This window comes from Eulemur rufifrons, chromosome 20 (genome assembly GCF_041146395.1).
Source record: "Eulemur rufifrons isolate Redbay chromosome 20, OSU_ERuf_1, whole genome shotgun sequence".
In the NCBI taxonomy this organism is placed as follows: domain Eukaryota; kingdom Metazoa; phylum Chordata; class Mammalia; order Primates; family Lemuridae; genus Eulemur; species Eulemur rufifrons.
Genome location: NC_091002.1, coordinates 32,025,590 through 32,045,254, shown reverse-complemented (window position 1 = coordinate 32,045,254; position 19,665 = coordinate 32,025,590). Strand labels below are relative to the sequence as shown.

The 19,665-nt window shown below is 35.4% G+C and overlaps 1 protein-coding gene across 2 annotated transcripts in view; it reads right to left on the bottom strand.

Moving 5' to 3' along the window:
• Positions 1-19,665, bottom strand: part of PLCB1 (phospholipase C beta 1) — a 652,483-nt gene that overhangs the window by 117,006 nt on the left and 515,812 nt on the right. For both annotated transcript variants that reach the window (XM_069495451.1, XM_069495450.1), the window contains exons 17-23: positions 18,774-18,858; positions 17,063-17,187; positions 13,335-13,489; positions 10,600-10,764; positions 9,130-9,229; positions 7,993-8,097; positions 6,898-7,007 (exon numbers count right to left, since the gene is read on the bottom strand). In XM_069495451.1, coding sequence (XP_069351552.1) covers positions 6,898-7,007; positions 7,993-8,097; positions 9,130-9,229; positions 10,600-10,764; positions 13,335-13,489; positions 17,063-17,187; positions 18,774-18,858 — 845 coding nt within the window. The remainder of the gene's footprint in view (positions 1-6,897; positions 7,008-7,992; positions 8,098-9,129; positions 9,230-10,599; positions 10,765-13,334; positions 13,490-17,062; positions 17,188-18,773; positions 18,859-19,665) is intronic.

Here is a 19,665-nt window from a genome sequence, read left to right as displayed (position 1 = left end):
TGTCCAGCAAGTTCTTCCAGCAGTAACTGGAACATGTATGCAACTGTTTTTTGACATAGCAAGACTGTGTCATCATATACATTTATGTGGAATCTCTTTGTTGAAAAATGAGTGACAGCTGTAAATTTACATGTAGATGTATGAATTTTTATTACTGTCAGTCTCTTCCTTCTTCCAGGTTGTAAGGTCTATGAGAGCATCTGACTTTTCTCATCATTGTACATATAATGCCCAGTACAGTGACTGACACATGGTTGTGTTAAAAAAAATTTACTGAATGAATGAGTCCATATTTAGTTTCCTGCTTGTGCACAATCAATAGATATTACTGGCAAAGTCCTGAAACTAAAGAACTACCTAAATGTTATGCTAAAATAAGAAAAATATTTTTAATGAATGGATAAATCAATGAATGAAAAGAATGAAGCTGCTGTTCTTTTGTTTATAGTTAGAAAATCTGTATTCAACTCATAATTTCAGCAGGTTATTTAGAAAGCTATTAAAGGGTGAAAGAACATAGCTCTATGCAGTATTTTATATATGTGTTATATATATTAAAGTTCCTAACATCTTTATTAGAAATGCTTTGATACAGTTTCCAAAGAAAATCAGAAAGAATAAATTCTTTGCAGTTAGATAGAAATCATAAATTCCCAGAGAATGTAGACCAACCACCCTTTACATTTACTCTGTGGGAATTAGCTTTGAAATTAATTAAGCCAAATCATTTGGCAAAGACTATGGCCAATCAGTCACTGAAAAAATTCTGGATAAATCCCAGAAAAGAGTGTCTCCTGGAGCCTTTCCCAGATGTGTGTGATTAAGCCGACATTTTGGCGTGGATGCAAGTAATGGATTTCATCTGGGGAGAACCATGCACTTGCACGAGACCGATGTAGGACTCCAAAGCAGTGGTTCTCAATGTGTAGTCCCTGGATCAGCATCAGCCTCACTGCGAATTGTTGGAGATGTAAATTCTTGGGTCCACCCCAGACCTACTGAATCAGAAACTCTAGGGATGGAGCCTATCAATTTGTGGTTTAAGAAGCTATCCAGGTGAATGAGATACCTGCTGAAGTTTGAGAGCCTTGCTACCCAAACTATAGTCCATGGGCCAGCATCATCATCATCACCTGGAAGCTTGTCAGAATTGCAAAATTCTGTGACCTATGCCAGACTTATTGAATCCGAAACTGCATTGTAACAAGATCCCCAGGTGATTTGTATGCACATTTAAAAAATAAATTTTATTGTGTATATTTAAGGCACACAATATGATGTTATAAGACACTTATATGTAGGAAAATTGTTACCATAAAGGAACAAATGAACATGTCCATCATCTCACGTAAGTTACCCATTTTGTCCTCCTGTGGCAAGAGCAGCTATAATCTATTCATTTAGCAAAAATCATAAATACAATACACTATTGTTAAATAGAATCCTCATGTTGTACATTAGATCTTTTGACTTGTTTATCCTACATATTTGCTATTGTGTATCCTTTGACCTACGTCTCCCCATTTCCTCCCCTGTACACACATTCAAATTTGAGAAGCCCTGCTCTAAAGCAGAATGAAAAACTTCATCATTAATTGAGTCATATTTTATAATCTCTATGGCATTGGGCACGGGCATGGATTACAATATTTAAATTTCTGGATTCCATCCCTATTTTAGGTAGATGAACTCAAAGTCTCTCATTAAAATCCGCTGGAATTTTAAAACTTTTTATGGAGAAGATTTGTAAAAGCAGGTGAATTGAGCCAATGATTGACGAGTTTCAACTCAGGTGACTCTTGTCAAGTCTTCTCTTGATACCTTATTTAAAAAGAGCCTAGTTCTCCAATTTGTTGGCCATTGATATGCAGCAAAGCACTGCACCATTATGAGCAATGGTTCTCTCTTCTGAAAATGGGGATTACTATATTTTATCCAGGGCATCCTATAAAAGTCCTTTGTCAGCTTCAAAGCTGCATAGTATAGAAATGAAAGAAATAGTGTATAGTAGCTGTAAATACAGTAAATAGCTGTATAGTATAGAAATGAAAGAAATATTTAAAGGCTATTTCCTAAAAGGCAAACTTTTTCTTCCTACTTTTCAAATGTCTTAAAGTACAGGGATTTGGATAAAGTATTGTTTCTATAAGTTGATATTTTCCTAATTTTTTATTTAAGGAAGAAGATTTAAGGAAGAAGATTTTCATTTAAAGAAGAGTCCAAAATGAGCAGTAAACCTCATCGTTGAATTTAGTGCCAAGTTCTTAAACTGTGGATGAAGTATCAAGCTTTTGTCTTGGAGAAATTAAATGGTACCCAAGACCTTATTGAAGGAAACACTATACCCTTAAGAGTATCACTTTGGCTTGTTTTTGCTGTTGGGTTATTTTATTGGTGAAATTCACATCATTAATTCAAATAATCAAATCCCATTGAAGAAGCCAGGAGGCCATACACTGAATTAGGAAATATTTTCAAGTTATTTTAGGTAAACTTCAGCTCACTCATAATAAGAACATGAGTCAGACAATGTAAAACGTAGGTCTCTTGCAATAAATGACATTTTAGTGTTACCAAAGCTCTCCTTTTTCAACAACAACATTATGCGAAGACCACTCACACATCTTTACTTGTACTATGCAGACATAGATGACATTGGGAATTCTGGGGCACAGACATTTTGGCCTTGAGGACTGAGTAAGGTTTGGAGGATCAGGTACTCTGTCTTAGATCACTTTTCTAAGTCTGGAAATGAATGCTTGGCAAATGAATACAGCTTTTGTAACTTGTAAGTTGGCCAGGTAACGCGCAAACTAATCAAATAGAACCCACAAAGAAAAACCTATCTTACTGAAAAACAAGTTCTGACAATATCCAGTGATTTTTCAAAACAAAAAAAAGGAGGAAAATTCCTGACATTCTATTCAACTAAAAATTCAAAGGATGTTACTATTTAAGGTAAAGGTCTTATATTCTGCGCTCACTCCCAGGTAACAGAGGACAGAAAGATGAATGAAGGGCCAGCCCTTGCTAAAGGCTACCAGAAATTGGTTTTGTTACAGAGGTAGTGTATACAGTGTGGTGTAGATGCTTGTTACACAAAGTGTGCTCCAAAGACCAGCAGTGTCCCATCACCAGGAGGCTGACTAGAGTCTCAGGCCCCACCCAAGACCCACTGAATCAGGATCAGCATTTTGACATGATACCCTGGTCTGCATGCTAAATTCGAGAAGTGCTCGTGTAGTACATGAATTGTGGAGTCAGACTGTCTGGGTTTCAATCCCAACTCTGTGCCTTACTAAGTGTGTGGCATTGGGCAAGGAATTTCACCCCCTCAGTGCCTCAGTTTTCTCATTTGTTAAATGGAAATAATAGTCATTAGGACATGTGGATGTTTTAAGACTTCAGTGAGTGAATACAGTAAAGGGCTCAATACGGTGCCAAGTACATAGCAAGCGCTCAGTAAATGTTACATTTATTTTTTTTTCCCACTCCTCTGACATGCTGATACACATCACGTTCAGATATTGCATTTTGACAATAATGCTATCATATAATATTTTCTAATCAATATATTGGATATTTACTTTTCCCTTTTACAGGTGTATTTTAAAAATAGAAAAAAAATGTGTTACGGATATTTCGTTAAGCATTTCTGTAATTACATTAAAGTATTCAGCCTGTGAAATATTTTTTTAAAATCTATAAAAAAATATGTACATAGAAAACATGATAGAAGGACATATATCAAAAATGTTCACAATATTTGCAGGATTACTAAGGGTTTTTTTTTTTTTTGGTTTGTTTCTTTAGTTTGCTATGTTTTAAAATTTTTCTAAATGACTATTTAGAAGAATAACTATAAATGCTATACTTTGTTAGAATTCATGTCAGACTCTTGGACCTTTACTAACCCACTACCCTGAATTATGACTTTAAAAAAGACAAAATAAATCTAGCAATTTAAATCCCTACTATTCCCACTTCCAACCATTATTCAGATTGTATATATATATAAAACCTAAATATAATACTCTGAATTATGTATAATCTAAATATATAATACATTCAGATCATATACATATTATATATATAATCTGAATAATCTCTTTTCACTTTATCTGAAATAAATGTCTATTGTTTAAATCATGGGGGAAAAATTCAACTTTCCTATTTATTTGCTTTGCAAATTATTCTATGAAGATAACTTATTAAGACTATTAAAAATCTGGTCATAATTTTGCAGTCCAATGAAGTCTTTAATTTTCAAATAGAAATGACCTTTAGAAGGATCACATTAAAAGGATTATACTAAAAAAGTCTGTGATGCTAAAATAGCGTCTCCAGTGCCTGTCATGTCCTAGATAGAATTTTCTTGTGAGAAAACCACAGCTACTTATTTTCAGTGGCCTCATTCAAACAAACTTACATTATTCCAAGGCAAGATAAAAGGTATACTGGGGTTCAGAGGTGTGAAGTGACTTTTCTTTCCTAGCATTACATGGTAAGGAAAAATGATTTTTTTCCTTGAGTTTCAAAAATGAGGCCAGTTAAGGATTTAGGTATTTCAAAGGAAAAAAAAAAAAAACCCATATTTTCTCTATTAGACCAAAATGGAGTCTATGTGATTCAATGCCTCTAAAATTATTTCTAAATCTAAAAATGTCCAAATATTCTCTAAGTTTAGCCAACATCATAGATTTCTGAAAATCCTTTCTGATCGCCTTTTCAAAAGGAGCAACAAAAATAAGATTGACCTAAAACTCTACTTCTGTATTTCTATACCCCTTAATGTTCTATTCTCCCCAAATAGCATTTTGACAAGTGATGTCTGATACAAAAGTAAGGCTTTCAAAGGACACCAATCTGTGAAAAGATCCCTGCAATCTCAAAGGCCCTAGGTTACCCACTTCTTAGAGTGACTTTTTCCCCCACTCATTGGAGAAATGGTCTCTCTAAAGCACCATCAGCAAAATATTCCATTATGAGACGTGTAGCTCAATTGCTGTACTATATAAGCTGAAACATGGTAGTGTCAAAACATTCTCTTGAAGTGGGTGCTTAGTCCTTACAGACGATGGCTAACAGAAGTTGATAATATAAGAAGTAATGTTTCTAAATAGTGAAAATACATGTAATTTACTTAAAAATGCTTTCTTTTAACTTCCATTTTTTAGAAAATAAAATACATCCAGTTGATTAAAAGGATATTCTTGTTTTCTAAGCCAGGGGCAGTGGTGCTTGCCTATAATCCCAGCTACCAGGGAGACTGAGGCAGGAGGATTACTTGAGCCCAGGAGCTCAAGGTTAGCCTGGGTATCATAGTGAGACCCAATGGCAAAAAAATAAATAAATAAATTACAATTAAAAAAAGAGAGATTCTGTTTTCTAGTTAGAAAAGAATGCTATTAATAGTGATTTATTTATATCTACATAAATTATCTTGACCTTAAATTATATTTTATTAAATATGCTATTAGTAAAGCAGGAAAATGAGGGAAGAGTTGCAGAGCTTTCTGGTTTTCAAGGAGAGGTTCTAACATCATACTGATGTCCGTACGAGCAAAGTGAGAAATTCATAGAATTCTCTAGTCTTAATCTTTTTAAAGGCCATGGGAAAGAAAAAAGCACTATTAGCACTGAAGAGACACCAGAATTAAAGATACAACTATTGTCAAATCTTTAAATTCTAGTTGGCAAGGAAAAAAATTCAGAAAGGGCACTCATTCTTGAACGCAAGCTATTTAGCATTGTTGGTTTCCCTAGAAGCAAAATTGGACCTGGGGATTCTTGGGCAAACAATTTATTGAGAGAATGTTCTCGGGAGAAAACTGTAGGGGAATGAGGAAGCACGGGAAGAGACAAGAAAAAGATAAGGGGAAATGTGGTCTCAGGGAAACTCTAGCCTTAGCCTGATCCCCTGGGGAGCTCTGGAGCACGAACTGCAACACAGAAGTTGTCCGCCCAGAAGCCAGGACCTGAGCTGTTACTCTCCTGGATCTGCCAATCACCGGGCATGGTTCACCCCCTCTAAGGAGTAACATGCCAGGCATCTCCAGGCAAGGTGGTTCCCATCAGCCCAGGCCAGCCTTCAGAGAGTGGTTTTAGTCAACTCCTACAGCAGCCCTGCAGCAGAGGGTGCAGCCGCCTCCAGAAGGCAATCTGAGCAGGGCAGCAACAGCTTCTGCTTCCAGCATATAAACACTCCTCCTTCTGTAGACTCTCTGTAATCAGTGATTGCTTAGACTAATCCCTCATTAAATTCAAGCAGGGGCCTGAAGTGATTTCAGTTTCATTTATCAAAAATTTCTAAAATTCTATATAAAAACAACCCAAGGAAATAATCATAGATGATGCTAAAATATGTATTTACATGATGTTCATTGAAGACCTGTTCAAAATAGTGAAGCACTGCAAATATCCAGTAATTGGGGGTTGGGTCATTAAAAGTCATGTAGTAGAAGAATACTTAATGACAGGGTAAATATTTGTATTAAGTAAAAATAAAAGGTTAAAACACAGAGTGTGATTATTATCCCATTTGATGAAAAAGGGAAACACTAAATGACTTAGTGATTATCTTCTTTAACTGCCTTAATTGCCTTTCATTAGCATGAATTCATATAGAAACTTTCACCTGGAACACCATGATATATATATAGTGTTTAAAGTGATCAAAATATAAGATGTTGGTCTCCACAGAATGACAAAAGAGAATGAAATATGAAGAATTTAGTCCATCAGATAGATGTTTTGTAACATGGTGCTGAACTCTGTGAAAGTGTTGTTCCAATGTGCTATTTCTTCTCCTGAGATGTGATGTTAGTTAGGAAAAGCCAGCAAGTAGGTGTGGAAATCAAGCTTCATGACATGCATACGATTAGATCACTCTCTCACCTCTTTCTTTACTTCTTCTTCATCTTCCAGTGTCAAAGCAGCCAGTTGCTTAGCTCTCTGCTCCATCAGATTCACATATCGGATTGGGTTTGACAAAGCTTCAATCACATCTAAATGGGAATGAGACATTTTAGGTCAAAGGTCCTAGAGGTACCAATGACCAATCCATTATCTGTCCATACATCCAGCCCTCTATTCATGCATTCATTCATTATCCATCTACCAAACCATCCATCCACCCATTCATCATCCATCTTTCACGCTTCCATCTACGCACATAAGTATGTACTCGTCTATCCAACATTTTGGAAATGGATGAGAGTCAGAACTCTGCTGAAACCTCAGGAAGAGAGAAATCTCAAGAGTTCAGCCCTGAGAGCCAAACTGGAAAGGCTCCAACTCTAGTCCATCAACACTCTTGATTCTTTAGCTTCTTTTTCAGAGTTCCATCCATTCCAGCAATGGCCCATGCACTTGTCTTATTTGGCTCAAATGATGTTTCATGAATGGAGATATTTTGCATAAAAAGCCCGCAAGAACAACCCAAAGATTTGGCAATGTGGGTTCACTCGCATGGCCTGGCTAGCTGGAGTACATTATGGCTGCCATCTTTGGATGGGGCTTGTGCTCCAAGTTTGTCATAGTCCCCACCACTCTTCAGTGTCTTACACCGAGGCCACTTGGCACCACAAGCATTTACATTTATCATTCCAGGATGACATCACTGTAAGTTAATTTTTCTAAACTTAGGACTCTGCCCATGAAAAGGATCAGGGTTCTAAAACTGGCTGAAGGCAAATTTATTGTACAGATCTAGACAACTGTAGTACCAGGTAGCATGGGTTAGGCCCATGAGAATAAGACTACCTGTAAATAGATATGTTCAAAACTGAGGCATTAAGATATACATTAAAATAAATCAAATTAAAATTTATTCACAAAAGCTTCAGCAATTTATCTCTAAACATACATACAAAAATAGAGGTGATTCTGGGACCAGAATCTCCTGCTTTTGTTTGGTCCAGTTTTCCTTCCACTAAGGTACAAACATATGGACGATCCAGATGGAAATGTCCCTTGCGTTAGGTTGTTTACCTGCATATGTATCTGGCACATAGTCTTTCACTTCTATGTAGACAAACACAGCTGGCAGCGTCAGGGGCTGGTTTCTTTCATTCCTCAGACAGATATAGTGATAGCCTAGAGGGTGACAATAATACTGTGTATCACATGCCTTCTTCACAATGTTAGTTATAACCATGAACATGGATGTGATGGAAGGATTTATTTTAGGTGACTTTGGATGACAAACAGCCTTCTTCTTTTTCATTTTAATCACATGGTTTTGAGTGATAAGATCTTATTTTTCTCATCAGACAGGAAACCACTGTTGATTCTGATTTTTTTCCTTTCCAACGATACCTTCCTCCCGAAAGACAATTCAAAATTGTATGCCACAGATTGAATGATTGGCCCAAATTCACCCCCTCTAATAGAGTTATACTTGACATGATTTCTTGACTTGGACTTAGCATATCCTTTGCTTTGGCCAATGGGATGTTAGTGACATGGCACAAGCAGAAGCTTAAAATGCAGGTGCAGAGTTGAGCTTGCCCTTCGCATTCCAGTGGTCTGCCAAGAGAAGTCCATATTGTGGGTGCCACTATCCCTTCAGCCTGTGCCGCAGAATGAGCACATGTAGAACAGACCTAAACCCAACCCACAGCTTGACGCACAGCTGTGCTGCTGAGCTCAGGCTAGATCAGCCAGGCCCTGCCCACCCAGAGACCTGTGAGCATGAACGTAAATACTTGTATGTAAGTTTCCAGATTGTTACACATAATTATTAACGCAAGAGTTGACGAATATCCCATAGCATGTCACAAAAACATGTAACTGTCATTTTAATGATGCCATAGCCCTTGTTACATAACGAAATTACAAAGCAGCAAATAGTTTCCTAAATTATTCTTTTTCCTTTTTCTTTTCTTTCTTTTTTTTTTTTTTTTGCGACAGAGTCTCACTATGTTGGCCAGGCTGGAGTGATCATAGCACACTACAGCCTTGAACTCCTGGGCTCGAGCAATCCTCCTGCCCCAGCCTCCCAAGTAGCTGGGACTACAGATGTGTGCCACTGCACCGGCTGTATAAGTCATTCTTTAATAATCATGTATGGCAGCAATGATTTCCTTTGCAACTTTGATAAAAAGTTTCTCACCACACTATCCATACCTGGCCGAATGGCTTGCACTGGCAAGATCCGGTGGCCGATAAATTTACCTCCTTCTTCATAAACTGCTATCCTCAAGCAGGCCAGAGAAGGAAGAACCACCTGTGAGGACATTAAGGACACACCTGGTTACAAGAATGAGCAATTCTAAGAAAGAATTAGGAAGGTATTATGCAATCAGGCCCCGCTTTTCCAAATCCTAGTAGAAGTTTCTACTATGCCAATTTAGACAAAAAGTTAAGCTGTTGCTCTGTAAGTTAAATTTTCAGAAGGAGAAGACATGGGTCACCAGAGACAGGGCTTTGTCTATATTTTATCACCTTGCCCCAATGAGGCCATTGTTCAAAATGTAGGCCATTTTATTTGTACATGAACATTTTCAACATGGAAATGATAAAAGTTCTATGTTTAAACACAAAGAGTTAGTGGGCTTATCACCATGTAAACACTTAGTTTTAGGTTTTCAAAGCAAATGACTTTTGTACCTTCACAGCAAAAATAAACACAAAAATGTAACTTTCAGGATAGCTTTCAAAATATGATTGCTTTATAAATTTGTAAATTCCCACATTAAGCAATAGTAATTACTCATTTCTTTGCTCAGTGTGAAATATCTGGAGTATGCAGTTATAGATCATGTCAAGAACATGAGATCAACTATGTCTAAAAATTTAATAACAGCAGCAAACATTGCTCCAGATATTTTGAAACTGTTGCTAATGTATTCACTAGTGGAATATTCATAATAACCTCATGAAGTAGACACTATTACTAAACCCAGTTAACATATAAAAAAAAAATCTCAGAGCACAGAGAGCTTTCATATAGATATTCTCTTTGCAGAAGACTGCCTTTGTAGATATTTTGGTCAGATAAAAGCAAAGGGTAGGATAAGAATGGCTACTCTACTTTCTCCTGGGCTTATGTACTTCCTTTATTTGATAAACAATGCATGAAGATTTGCTTTTTCGTGAAGACAGAGAGAAAGGTTCAGTTGAGCATGATAGGTTTTAACTTTATCAGACAGAAACCAGACAGGATAGAAGGACCAGCTGCCAGTGGTTAAAAATTCGAGGGAGTTTAATTACTATTCTTTTTAAAGGAAGTATGGACTTCGTTTCTCTCAGCCACCATGTTATTCCCTTTTTACCTCTCTACTTCACTGGAGTTCTAATGAAACTGTTTCATTTTTCACTTGTATGATGAGACACTATGAATTAAATTTATATGTTTTGCTAGTCTTCCAAATGAGGCATACTAGAATAAATTGATTTATAACATGATTCTGAAAATCCAAACAAGTGTTTAATAGAGATCTTGAAGAATTTTCAGGATGGCTTTCAAAATGTTACTGCTTTACAAATGTGTAAATTTCCAAATGAAACAACAAATAATTCCTCATTTCATTATTTTCTCAGTGTAAAACACCTGGAAAATGCAGTTACGTGTTATGTCAAGAACACGAGACCAACCTTTTTGAACACAATAGGTTCTTCTTCCCAGATAGGATTTACAGCATTTCCTTGGGATGTTTTGGTCTTAAATGCCTTCCTCCTTGTGTCCACGGGCAAACCAAACATATCCACTTCCACATAAGTCCCCACTTTCTTATCAGAGAGAAATTGACCTGAAATAATCTAGAAAATAAATAAATAAATGAAGAAAGTCTTGATATATGAGTAACAAAGACATAAGAGAATACTTTAAAGAGGTAAAAATGCTGCTGGTGAATGTTGAATTATCAGCAAAATAAGATGGAAGCAAGAGTAGAAATATGATTTCTCTTTCACTTGAGTTGGTAGAGGAATATAGAAAATGGAGAGGTTGAAAAGAATCAATTAATAAGACGGAGCAGTTCAGGAGGGATAAATGAGCACATGCCCACTTTAAGCCATCGGCACCTGTTTACCATTACTCCTAACCTCACCTGGTTAGCTCTCTCCACAATTGTGGGGATCCTTTGTGTAGCTACAGAACTAATGGATATTGTGGAGATAAAAGAGACATTAAAATTACATATTTGTAAAATGTCTTCCAAGTCTGTCTCTTTTTCGAACCCTATTTTCAAAATCCGAGGGATCCGCCAGCCATCGTAAAGGCCGATGGAGGCAAACAGATCTCCTGCTCTGCTTTATGGCAGAGAGAGGAACATCAGACATCAAGTGCTGAGATAGCAAACCTGGTGAATGAATCTGGGTTGTGTAGTCAGAATAAAGTTGCCTGCTGGTCAAGAGCTTTCTGAGCTCAAGTCCATGAAAGGGGACAGAATTTCCAAGACTATGGCTGGACCAGAAATCAGACACCATGGTGGCCTGAGAACAGCCATCAGAGGCCTAGAGAAGTCAAAGGCAGCTACATGTTGATGCCATTAGAAATTCTGAACAAGTCAGAGAGAAAGTCATCAGGAAGCCTCTCTGAATTTGTCCTGGGACAACCCATTTCTGTTTGTTCTAGATGTTCTGTTTGGCTTTCATGGGATCTGCTAGAAATGATCTCTTTGTTTAACCTGAGAACCGTGTAGCAGGCATTTCACAACATGTTTGGAACATACAAGTTGTTTGAGTCCCATTGGGAATTCAGATTCACTATGGATTTTGTATGCTTAAGATGTTTGATCAAAGTAGAGTCCTACACTAAAGTAATGACACTAAACTGCAATGTTCTCATCCATAAAACAGGATGACACGGCATCTGTGAGCTCGTAAGTCCATTCTGGCACTGTGATGTCTATGCCAGAAGATCAAGATAAAGGCACAACTGGACAGATGTGAGCTGAATCTTGGCTCTAGCTGTAATGTTAAAGGCAGGATTCTACTGCAGTGTGGCCTGTCCATTCAGGGCACACTCATAGCCTGGAACAGCCTCTCTAGTCTGGAAGGAAGCAGCAGGTTACACTTGTCTGGGATTCAGCTATTTCCCCTCCACAACTCAACTTACTTTCCTGCCTCTATGTCATTGTTTTGTAATGGCTTACACTGTTCACAGTAGAATTTTCATGACAAAATAAATAAGCAAACAATATGTTCAAAACAAGATGAATCTGCAAACAAGGCAAAAATTTTATTAATTTGGCCCAACTATAACAACAATGGGCAAAGACTCTGAAAATAGCATCCCATCAGCACATGATGATTATGAGTTTATCTTAATCACACTTGACAGGAATTAAATATCCTTTTCTGAAAAATATTTCCTAAAATAAATATAATCATGAAGGTCTAATTCTGCCAACTTCACTCTTTATAGATGTAGCCTAAAATAATTTCAAAATATATAATTATGAGACACATTATTGAAATTTTATTTTTAAATCTTTGCTATAAAGTCACGTAAGTTTTAAAGTAAGAAACAGGCTCAATTGCTTAGGGTAGATAGCAATTAGTGAAACTATTACAGAAAATATATAGTTTTTCCAATGTCTTTGTTAAAGGTCAATCTGAAAATTCCATTTATGTCCAGTGAAAAAGTTTCTTAGTTCTATAGTTATTCAGTTAAATAGAAAAGAAACGATACTTTACAAAAGCTTTAACGGTCAAGGGCTTACAAAATCCATGCAAAAACTCTTTATGAAAATGAATTTCCCCTTCATAGGATTAAAAATATTTTCTGATGGCTAAAAAAATTTATATATTCTGTAACATCAATTTCAAAGACTGGAGAAAATAATTTTTTACGGTCATATATATATTTAATAAAGCAACTCTTTTATTTAAGATCATTAATACATGTTTTAAAATTCCTGAATATGCCGGTACATTTTCAAAAACCATGCTATCATAACTTGAAAGCTTTTGTTCAATAGTAATAACTTATTGAGAGAATATTTTTTTCCTATAATTTTGCTCAGAACTAATGGGGGGAAAGATCTAGAAGGTCTTTCCAACATGAGTCACTAGTTTTCATGTAAATTTCACGGTGGAATATTTACAACAAAAGAGAGGACTGGCTATGGTGAGTCTCACCAACTCAATTTGTTGATTTAGGGTCTGATTTTTACATGTTAAGAATGTGGTTCAGCCTCTTTATCTCATCCATGTGACCTGTGAAAACTTTTAATGCAGATTTCTTCCCTAAAGGAAAACAATGTACGAGGGAAGTAGAACCTTTGCTAGCTACTAAATTTTTAATGACTAAGCTATTTATTTATGCAAAGTAGATAATATAGAAGACTTTTGTTAGACACAATTTTGTGATGGGGTGCACATACCTTAACAGATAAAGTGTTGGCCACTATCCCATCTACGATGCCTTCAGTAAATGGATCAAAATGCTTGTCAGGCCTCCGCATGAACTCTGGCTTTAGTCTGTAGCCACTTTTCCCGTTGTATTCATACATCCCCATATTTATTTGCATAGCCAGGTCTAAATATAAAAAACACAAACCCTTTATGAATGCATTTATGCTTGGAGCAAGAAAGTAAGACTGTAAAGTAAAACTATACTACAGTCCACTTTTGTGACTGTTCTGCTTTACAAAGGAAATGGCTATTTGTTGCAGAAATGTAGGGAACACAGATAAGGAAAACAAAATCACCTGCAAGCTCCAAATCCAGAGAGAACCACTGCCAAGAGGTTGGTGTATAGTCTGTTTTTCCACTTCAAATATATTTGTGACATGCAGTATGTCCATTTCATTAAATATTTCTCTGCCTTAATTATAACAGCTGTATAAAGTTCCTTTCAATAGACATATTTGAATAAATGTATTTAACCAGTCTCTTCTTTGGGTATATTTATGCTCTTCTAATTTTTGACCGTTATATATAATATTTTGATGAAAGTCATTGTGGTGAAATCTTTGAAGATATTATCAATGATTTTTCTAGGAGTGAAATTTCTGGGCCAAAAAATGTGCATATTGGAAAAGCTGTTTTGATAAGTTTTGCTAAAATGCCCTTCAAAAAGCTTAAACCAATTTATCCTAAGCCATGTTTTTGAGGATAGACTTCCCCATATCTGTGTAATAGTGGATGCCATAATTCCTTTTCTTGTTTTTTAATTTATAGGGAAAAATTTCCTTTAAAAAATTTGCATTTCTATAATTATTTATTAATACAACCAATATCTAATTATACATTGACTCTTTTCCAATAGACAAAAGTTACTGATCAAAATTTTTCTAAGTCTCAGTATATCAAATGAATGTTCACACTTATTGCAATATGGCAATTGCCAGGGTTAAAAAATACATTTTAAAGTTGTAAGGAATCTGGGAAACTGTCAGCTGTTCCAGATTTTCTATGTCACTTCTCATCTCTATTTATGTAGATAATAAAGAAGTGATGACAGAATTATTGCAAAGCTCCCTGTAACAAATAATTTTTAGAGCATGGAAACTAAGTGAACTTTTCACTCTCATTTTATTAAACTATTTTAACTATGATACCAAAATGGAACAAAGTACCATAAAAAGAAAAGAAAATGATAGACCTATCATACTAAAAAAAAATTGACTTTAAAGCCTAAAAAATTACATGAGCAAGTCATATGTTCTAAAAAATAATATATAGCAAGCAAATAAAATTTATCTTGGGAACAAAAGGATAATGACATATTAGGAGATCTATTAATATAATTTATCACATTTATGCATGAAAGATGAAATGAACATATGCTCATCCTAATAGATGTCCAAAAGACATTTAATAACATTGACTAAAATACTGTTAGCCAACTGGGATAATAAATAAAAAGTATAACAGTGAACCTCTCAAATTAAAAAAAAGATGCCCACTCATAACACTATTATTTAATATTATCAGTCCAAAGCCATAAATAATTTGTGGGGCAATTAGATTTAATAAAATTACTATCTTTATGTGTCTGAAAAATCCAATAGAATCTACTGCTAAAAATGGACTATTGTAAGAGCTTAGGGGCTGGGTGCAGTGGCTCATGCCTGCGATCCTAACACTCGGAGAGGCCGAGGCAGGGGTATTGCTTGAACTCAAGAGTTGGAGACCAGCCTGAGGAAGAGCAAGACCCCATCTGTACTAATAATAGAAAAATTACCCGGGCGTGTGGCACCACCTATAGTCCCAGCTACTCAGGAGGCTGAGGCAGGAGAATTGCTTGAGCCCAGGAGGAGTTTGAGTTTGGCTAGGCTGACGCTATGGCACTTGCCCAGGCAACAGAGTGAGACTCTGTCTCAAAAAAAAATAAGAAGCTTGGGAAGATGATCATTTATAAAATAATATAACATAATCACTTAAAATATAAAATAAATGAAAAGAAAGATTTTATCTAAGAAAACTAGAAAACTAGATCTCTAATGAAAGGAAGATGAATGATTTTGCTAAGGGACTTAGCATAAGAATTTTTAAAGTGAAGAGAAAAAAATTTTTTCCTGTGATAGAAAAACTAAAAATTTCTTCAGAGAAATTTACAAATGTAGGTGATTTTAATAAACAAATTTTTAGTAGACAAGAGGGAGATATAATACAATTAAACTAAATTCATTTGGAACAGGAATTCCACTAGCAATGACAAAAAAAAGAACTGAAAATTAACGGCAATGAAGGAGAATTTATTTATTATGCCATTTCCAGGCATTAAGCTATATTACAAAACATAAAAAACAGTGAGTTATTGCATCCAGGAAGGCAGACAAATTTATTAATGGAAAAGATATAAAGCAAAAAAAATGGATCTAAATTAACAGAAAAGGTTACATCTATTAAGGTGTATTTCCAGTTCAGTGGGATGATTCTTTAGGCAAAAATAGATTGATCTCACTGACAGTATATATCAAAATTAAATTTGGATTGTTGAAAGGGTTAAATTACAAATTAAAAAAGAGCTCATGAGAGAAACAGGGGTGCAGGGAGCTGAACCTGGGGTGGGAAGTCTGTACTCATAAAAGTAAACCAAGAGCTATAAAGCAAAACATTAATCAAGCTGATCTCATAAAATGGATTTTTATGTTTTATAAAACAAAAGACACTGTGCCCTCTATATAAAAAGTGCTATTATAAATAAATAGGAAAATTGACAATAGTCCTGAATAGGCGATTCATAAAAGCAGAAATATAAAAACCAAGAAACACATTTTAAAATGTTCAACCTCAATCATAATTAAAGAAATGAATTAAAACAGCAGTGAGATAACACATTTTGTCTGAAATTTAATTACTATTTAATGGTAATACTTAATCAAGATCTCAAATGAGAGAGGCCGCCTCATACCGTACATTGGGGTTGGAGGACGAACCCAGTGCAACGTTTTCAAAGGGGAATTTGGCAATATTCACAGAGGTGCTTAAAAGTCTCATGTCTTTTAACACAGTAATTCTGTTTTTAAGGCACTTTTCTAAAAGAACTTAAGAAGTTAGTCTTGATAATTTATATTTAGGACTGTTCTCAGTGCATTATAGTAGAAAAAAATTCCTTACTGTTTAGTGATAGGAAATGGGTTTTTAATGAACTGTGAAATATGGTTAATATAGAACTATTCATGAACAGCACTTAGGTGTGTATTTACATTTGTATGTAAATATATATATTTATTTTAAACAAAGAGTACATGAAAAAGTCTGTCTCTATAGGCAAAAACAACCCATTACAAAGCCAAAAGTCAACACTATTGGATCTCTGAGCAGTAGCATTCCTGGCAGTTTTATTTTCTCTTTATCCTTTTTTTGAATTTTCAATTTTTGTTTTCAAAACACACACATATTACTTTAAAAAGCATAAAAAGTTTTGTTTGAAAAATAGTGCAAAACCAGTAGGAATAAAGACTCATTTATAAATTATTAAAGAAAATGTCTCAATTTTCAAAAATTTTTTTTCTCATTGTTATTTCCTTCATTGAAATCTGCTTTTATTTACTTTTTCAATCAAGTCTGACAACTTTTTTTTTCCTCCCCCAATAACATGGGGACACTTGGCAGCATGACTTTGTAACAGAAGGGGCATGAACATGACTGTGCTACTTACCCATTGTCTGGAAATTAAGTGCCACCATCTGACAGCCTGCATTCCAGAAGAGCTGAGGCATATAGTTGGATGAATCCACACGTGTGCCTTTTGGATATATCCTGCTGAGCTGCATTTTGTTATATCTGGACCATCACGTTAAGTAGTGAATACAATTATAAAAATAATTAGTCAACAGTATTCACTGAGAGGCTACCTTCTGCTTTTCTCTGCTGGGGAAGTGAAATGCATATTGCTGATCTCACTGAGCTACTGGGTGAAATACTAGAAAAGTTTTCTAAGCAAAGAGAATAAATGTGTTATTACCCTATAAACATAGCACCACCTTTGCAGAGCTTTGTGGGTGAAAACCAATGAGGTAGCAAATATGGATGAGTCAAATTCAATGTGATTTTTGTAGAGAGTGTTAAGGGCAGACTTAATGACTAAGGACACACGAGGAGGCTGGAGTGTGTTAAAGCTGTGTGAGAAGATGAGATTGTGTTTGGCAGAAGTAGATAATATGACCTGTACAGCTGTTTTTGAAATGTTCTCTGCTCATTTTGTTCACCTTCTCTGGGAATTCTATTTGCCAAGACTGTGTGCTCTTTTTGATTGATAACAAGGCCAATATAGCACACAAGTTTCTGATCTTGTTTCTCATTTTTGTTCTTACCATCATCAGTCTTCCATCCTAAGAACCTTGTAGTTATTGGAAAATGCTGTATCTTTAAAACAAGATTGTCTAGTTCCTATTACCAAGTTAAGTAGAGGTTAGCTAAGGTTCTGAGCTGGGTAAAATGGAGTTGAATGCTAACTCTGGAACTTGCTAGCTGTATGATTTTGGGCAAGTTATTCCCCCTTTCTGTGCTGCAGTTTCCTCATTTATAAAATAGATTTAACGAATCCTATATCACAGGACTATTATGAGGATTAAATTACATAAGACATATAGCAAAAGATGTATCACATAGTTAATAATAAATACTAATGATAATGCTTTTTTTTTTAGCGTGATTTTTTTTCCGGGAGTCTACATTTGTTTCCTCTCTTGGTGAATTTTAATGGTGAGTTTTATTCTAGAACTTACTGCATGAAATTGAGCACCTTGGGGTATTAATATTAATTTTGTGAAAAAAATTTAAAGGCCTGTTTCATTTTATACCGGTTCATGGGTTTTTGTTGTCAGTAGTATCGACAAAGCCACTCTTAGTAATATATTTTAAATTCTCATCATCATTATCACAATTATTTTTTAATTGGACATATAGTACATGTAACTATGTGAGGTACATGTGCATGTGTATGTATAGACATGATACTTATATCTTACATATGTATAAAGTATACACTTACGTGACATATGTTGTACCTAATCGAAAGAGCAAACCACAAAGCTAGTATCATCATTTCTGTTTTACACACAAGGAAAGTCAGGATTAAGCAAACTGTCAAAGGACATAGCCTGATGGTGTCACAGCAACCTTGAAATCTGGGATTCCTACACTCCAAGGCCAGTTCTCTTTCCCACGAGCAAGGTTATCCCACTCAACATTTATATGACACCTGGGACTATTTATCACTCCCAGGTGATAGAACTTAAGCCATTTTACACATCTTCCTCCTTACTAAAAAAAAAAAAAAAAAAAAAAAAAAAAAAAAAAAAAATCAAACAAATAGCACATGACTTCAGTTACGTTAATTCAGTAACCATCCGTCAAATCAAGGATACTCTACAAATTCCACCGGGGACTTCGTAAGTTGTTCAAGTCCTTTGGTTTCCACGAAGGAAGACATTTCAAAACTTTTATTTCTTTCTGAGTTCAACAACAACAACGAAAAAGGAAAGTGAGAAATAAAATTGAATGCTATATAATATAAAATCACAAAAGAAGTAGGCAAATGTTCAGTAAAGTTGAGGGCAATTAATCTTCAACATAACTTTCACATTCAATTTTTTTCAGTGAATTACTTCCTCGTAACACAAGTTGAGTCTTGTTAGTTGTCTTTTCTAAAATTTACTACTTGAGTCACATCTACTTACGGTTGTGCAATTTAGGGACACAAATGTATTTCAGACCAGTATAGTGTGGAAATGAAAACTTTTTGTCAAAAGAGCAGGGACCCTGTGGGAATCTTTTGTTCTAAATCCATCCAGATTGGTTTCTTGGGGGCTATTGTTGGGGAGTAACAAAAGAGGCCATGGGAATGTTTGTGCTAGATGCTGACTATCTCTTTCATGCCTATGTTGTGGCCTTCTCAGTTTGTGTGTGCTCTTTTGGTTCAAACAACTAATGAGACATTAGAATTATGGTATTTCAAAACAGAAGGATCCTTGAAAATTTTCCACTCTGATGGCCTCATTTTCATACTAGATGAGAAATAAAATAGAGGTCAGGGAGGTGAATGTGCTAAAGGTCTCAATATTCTGGAACATGAGAGAAACATTTTGAAAGTGAATTCACACCTCTAAATAGAGTGTGAAAAACAAAACAAAGTTATCTCAGTTTAAAAAGACAGAGTAAAACAATGTCTCTACCCTCTTCCCAACTAAACATCAGCTGTTATGTATGGTATTCAGACAAGTGTCACAGACAGTGGTTAGATAGCTCTAAGTTTTTAAA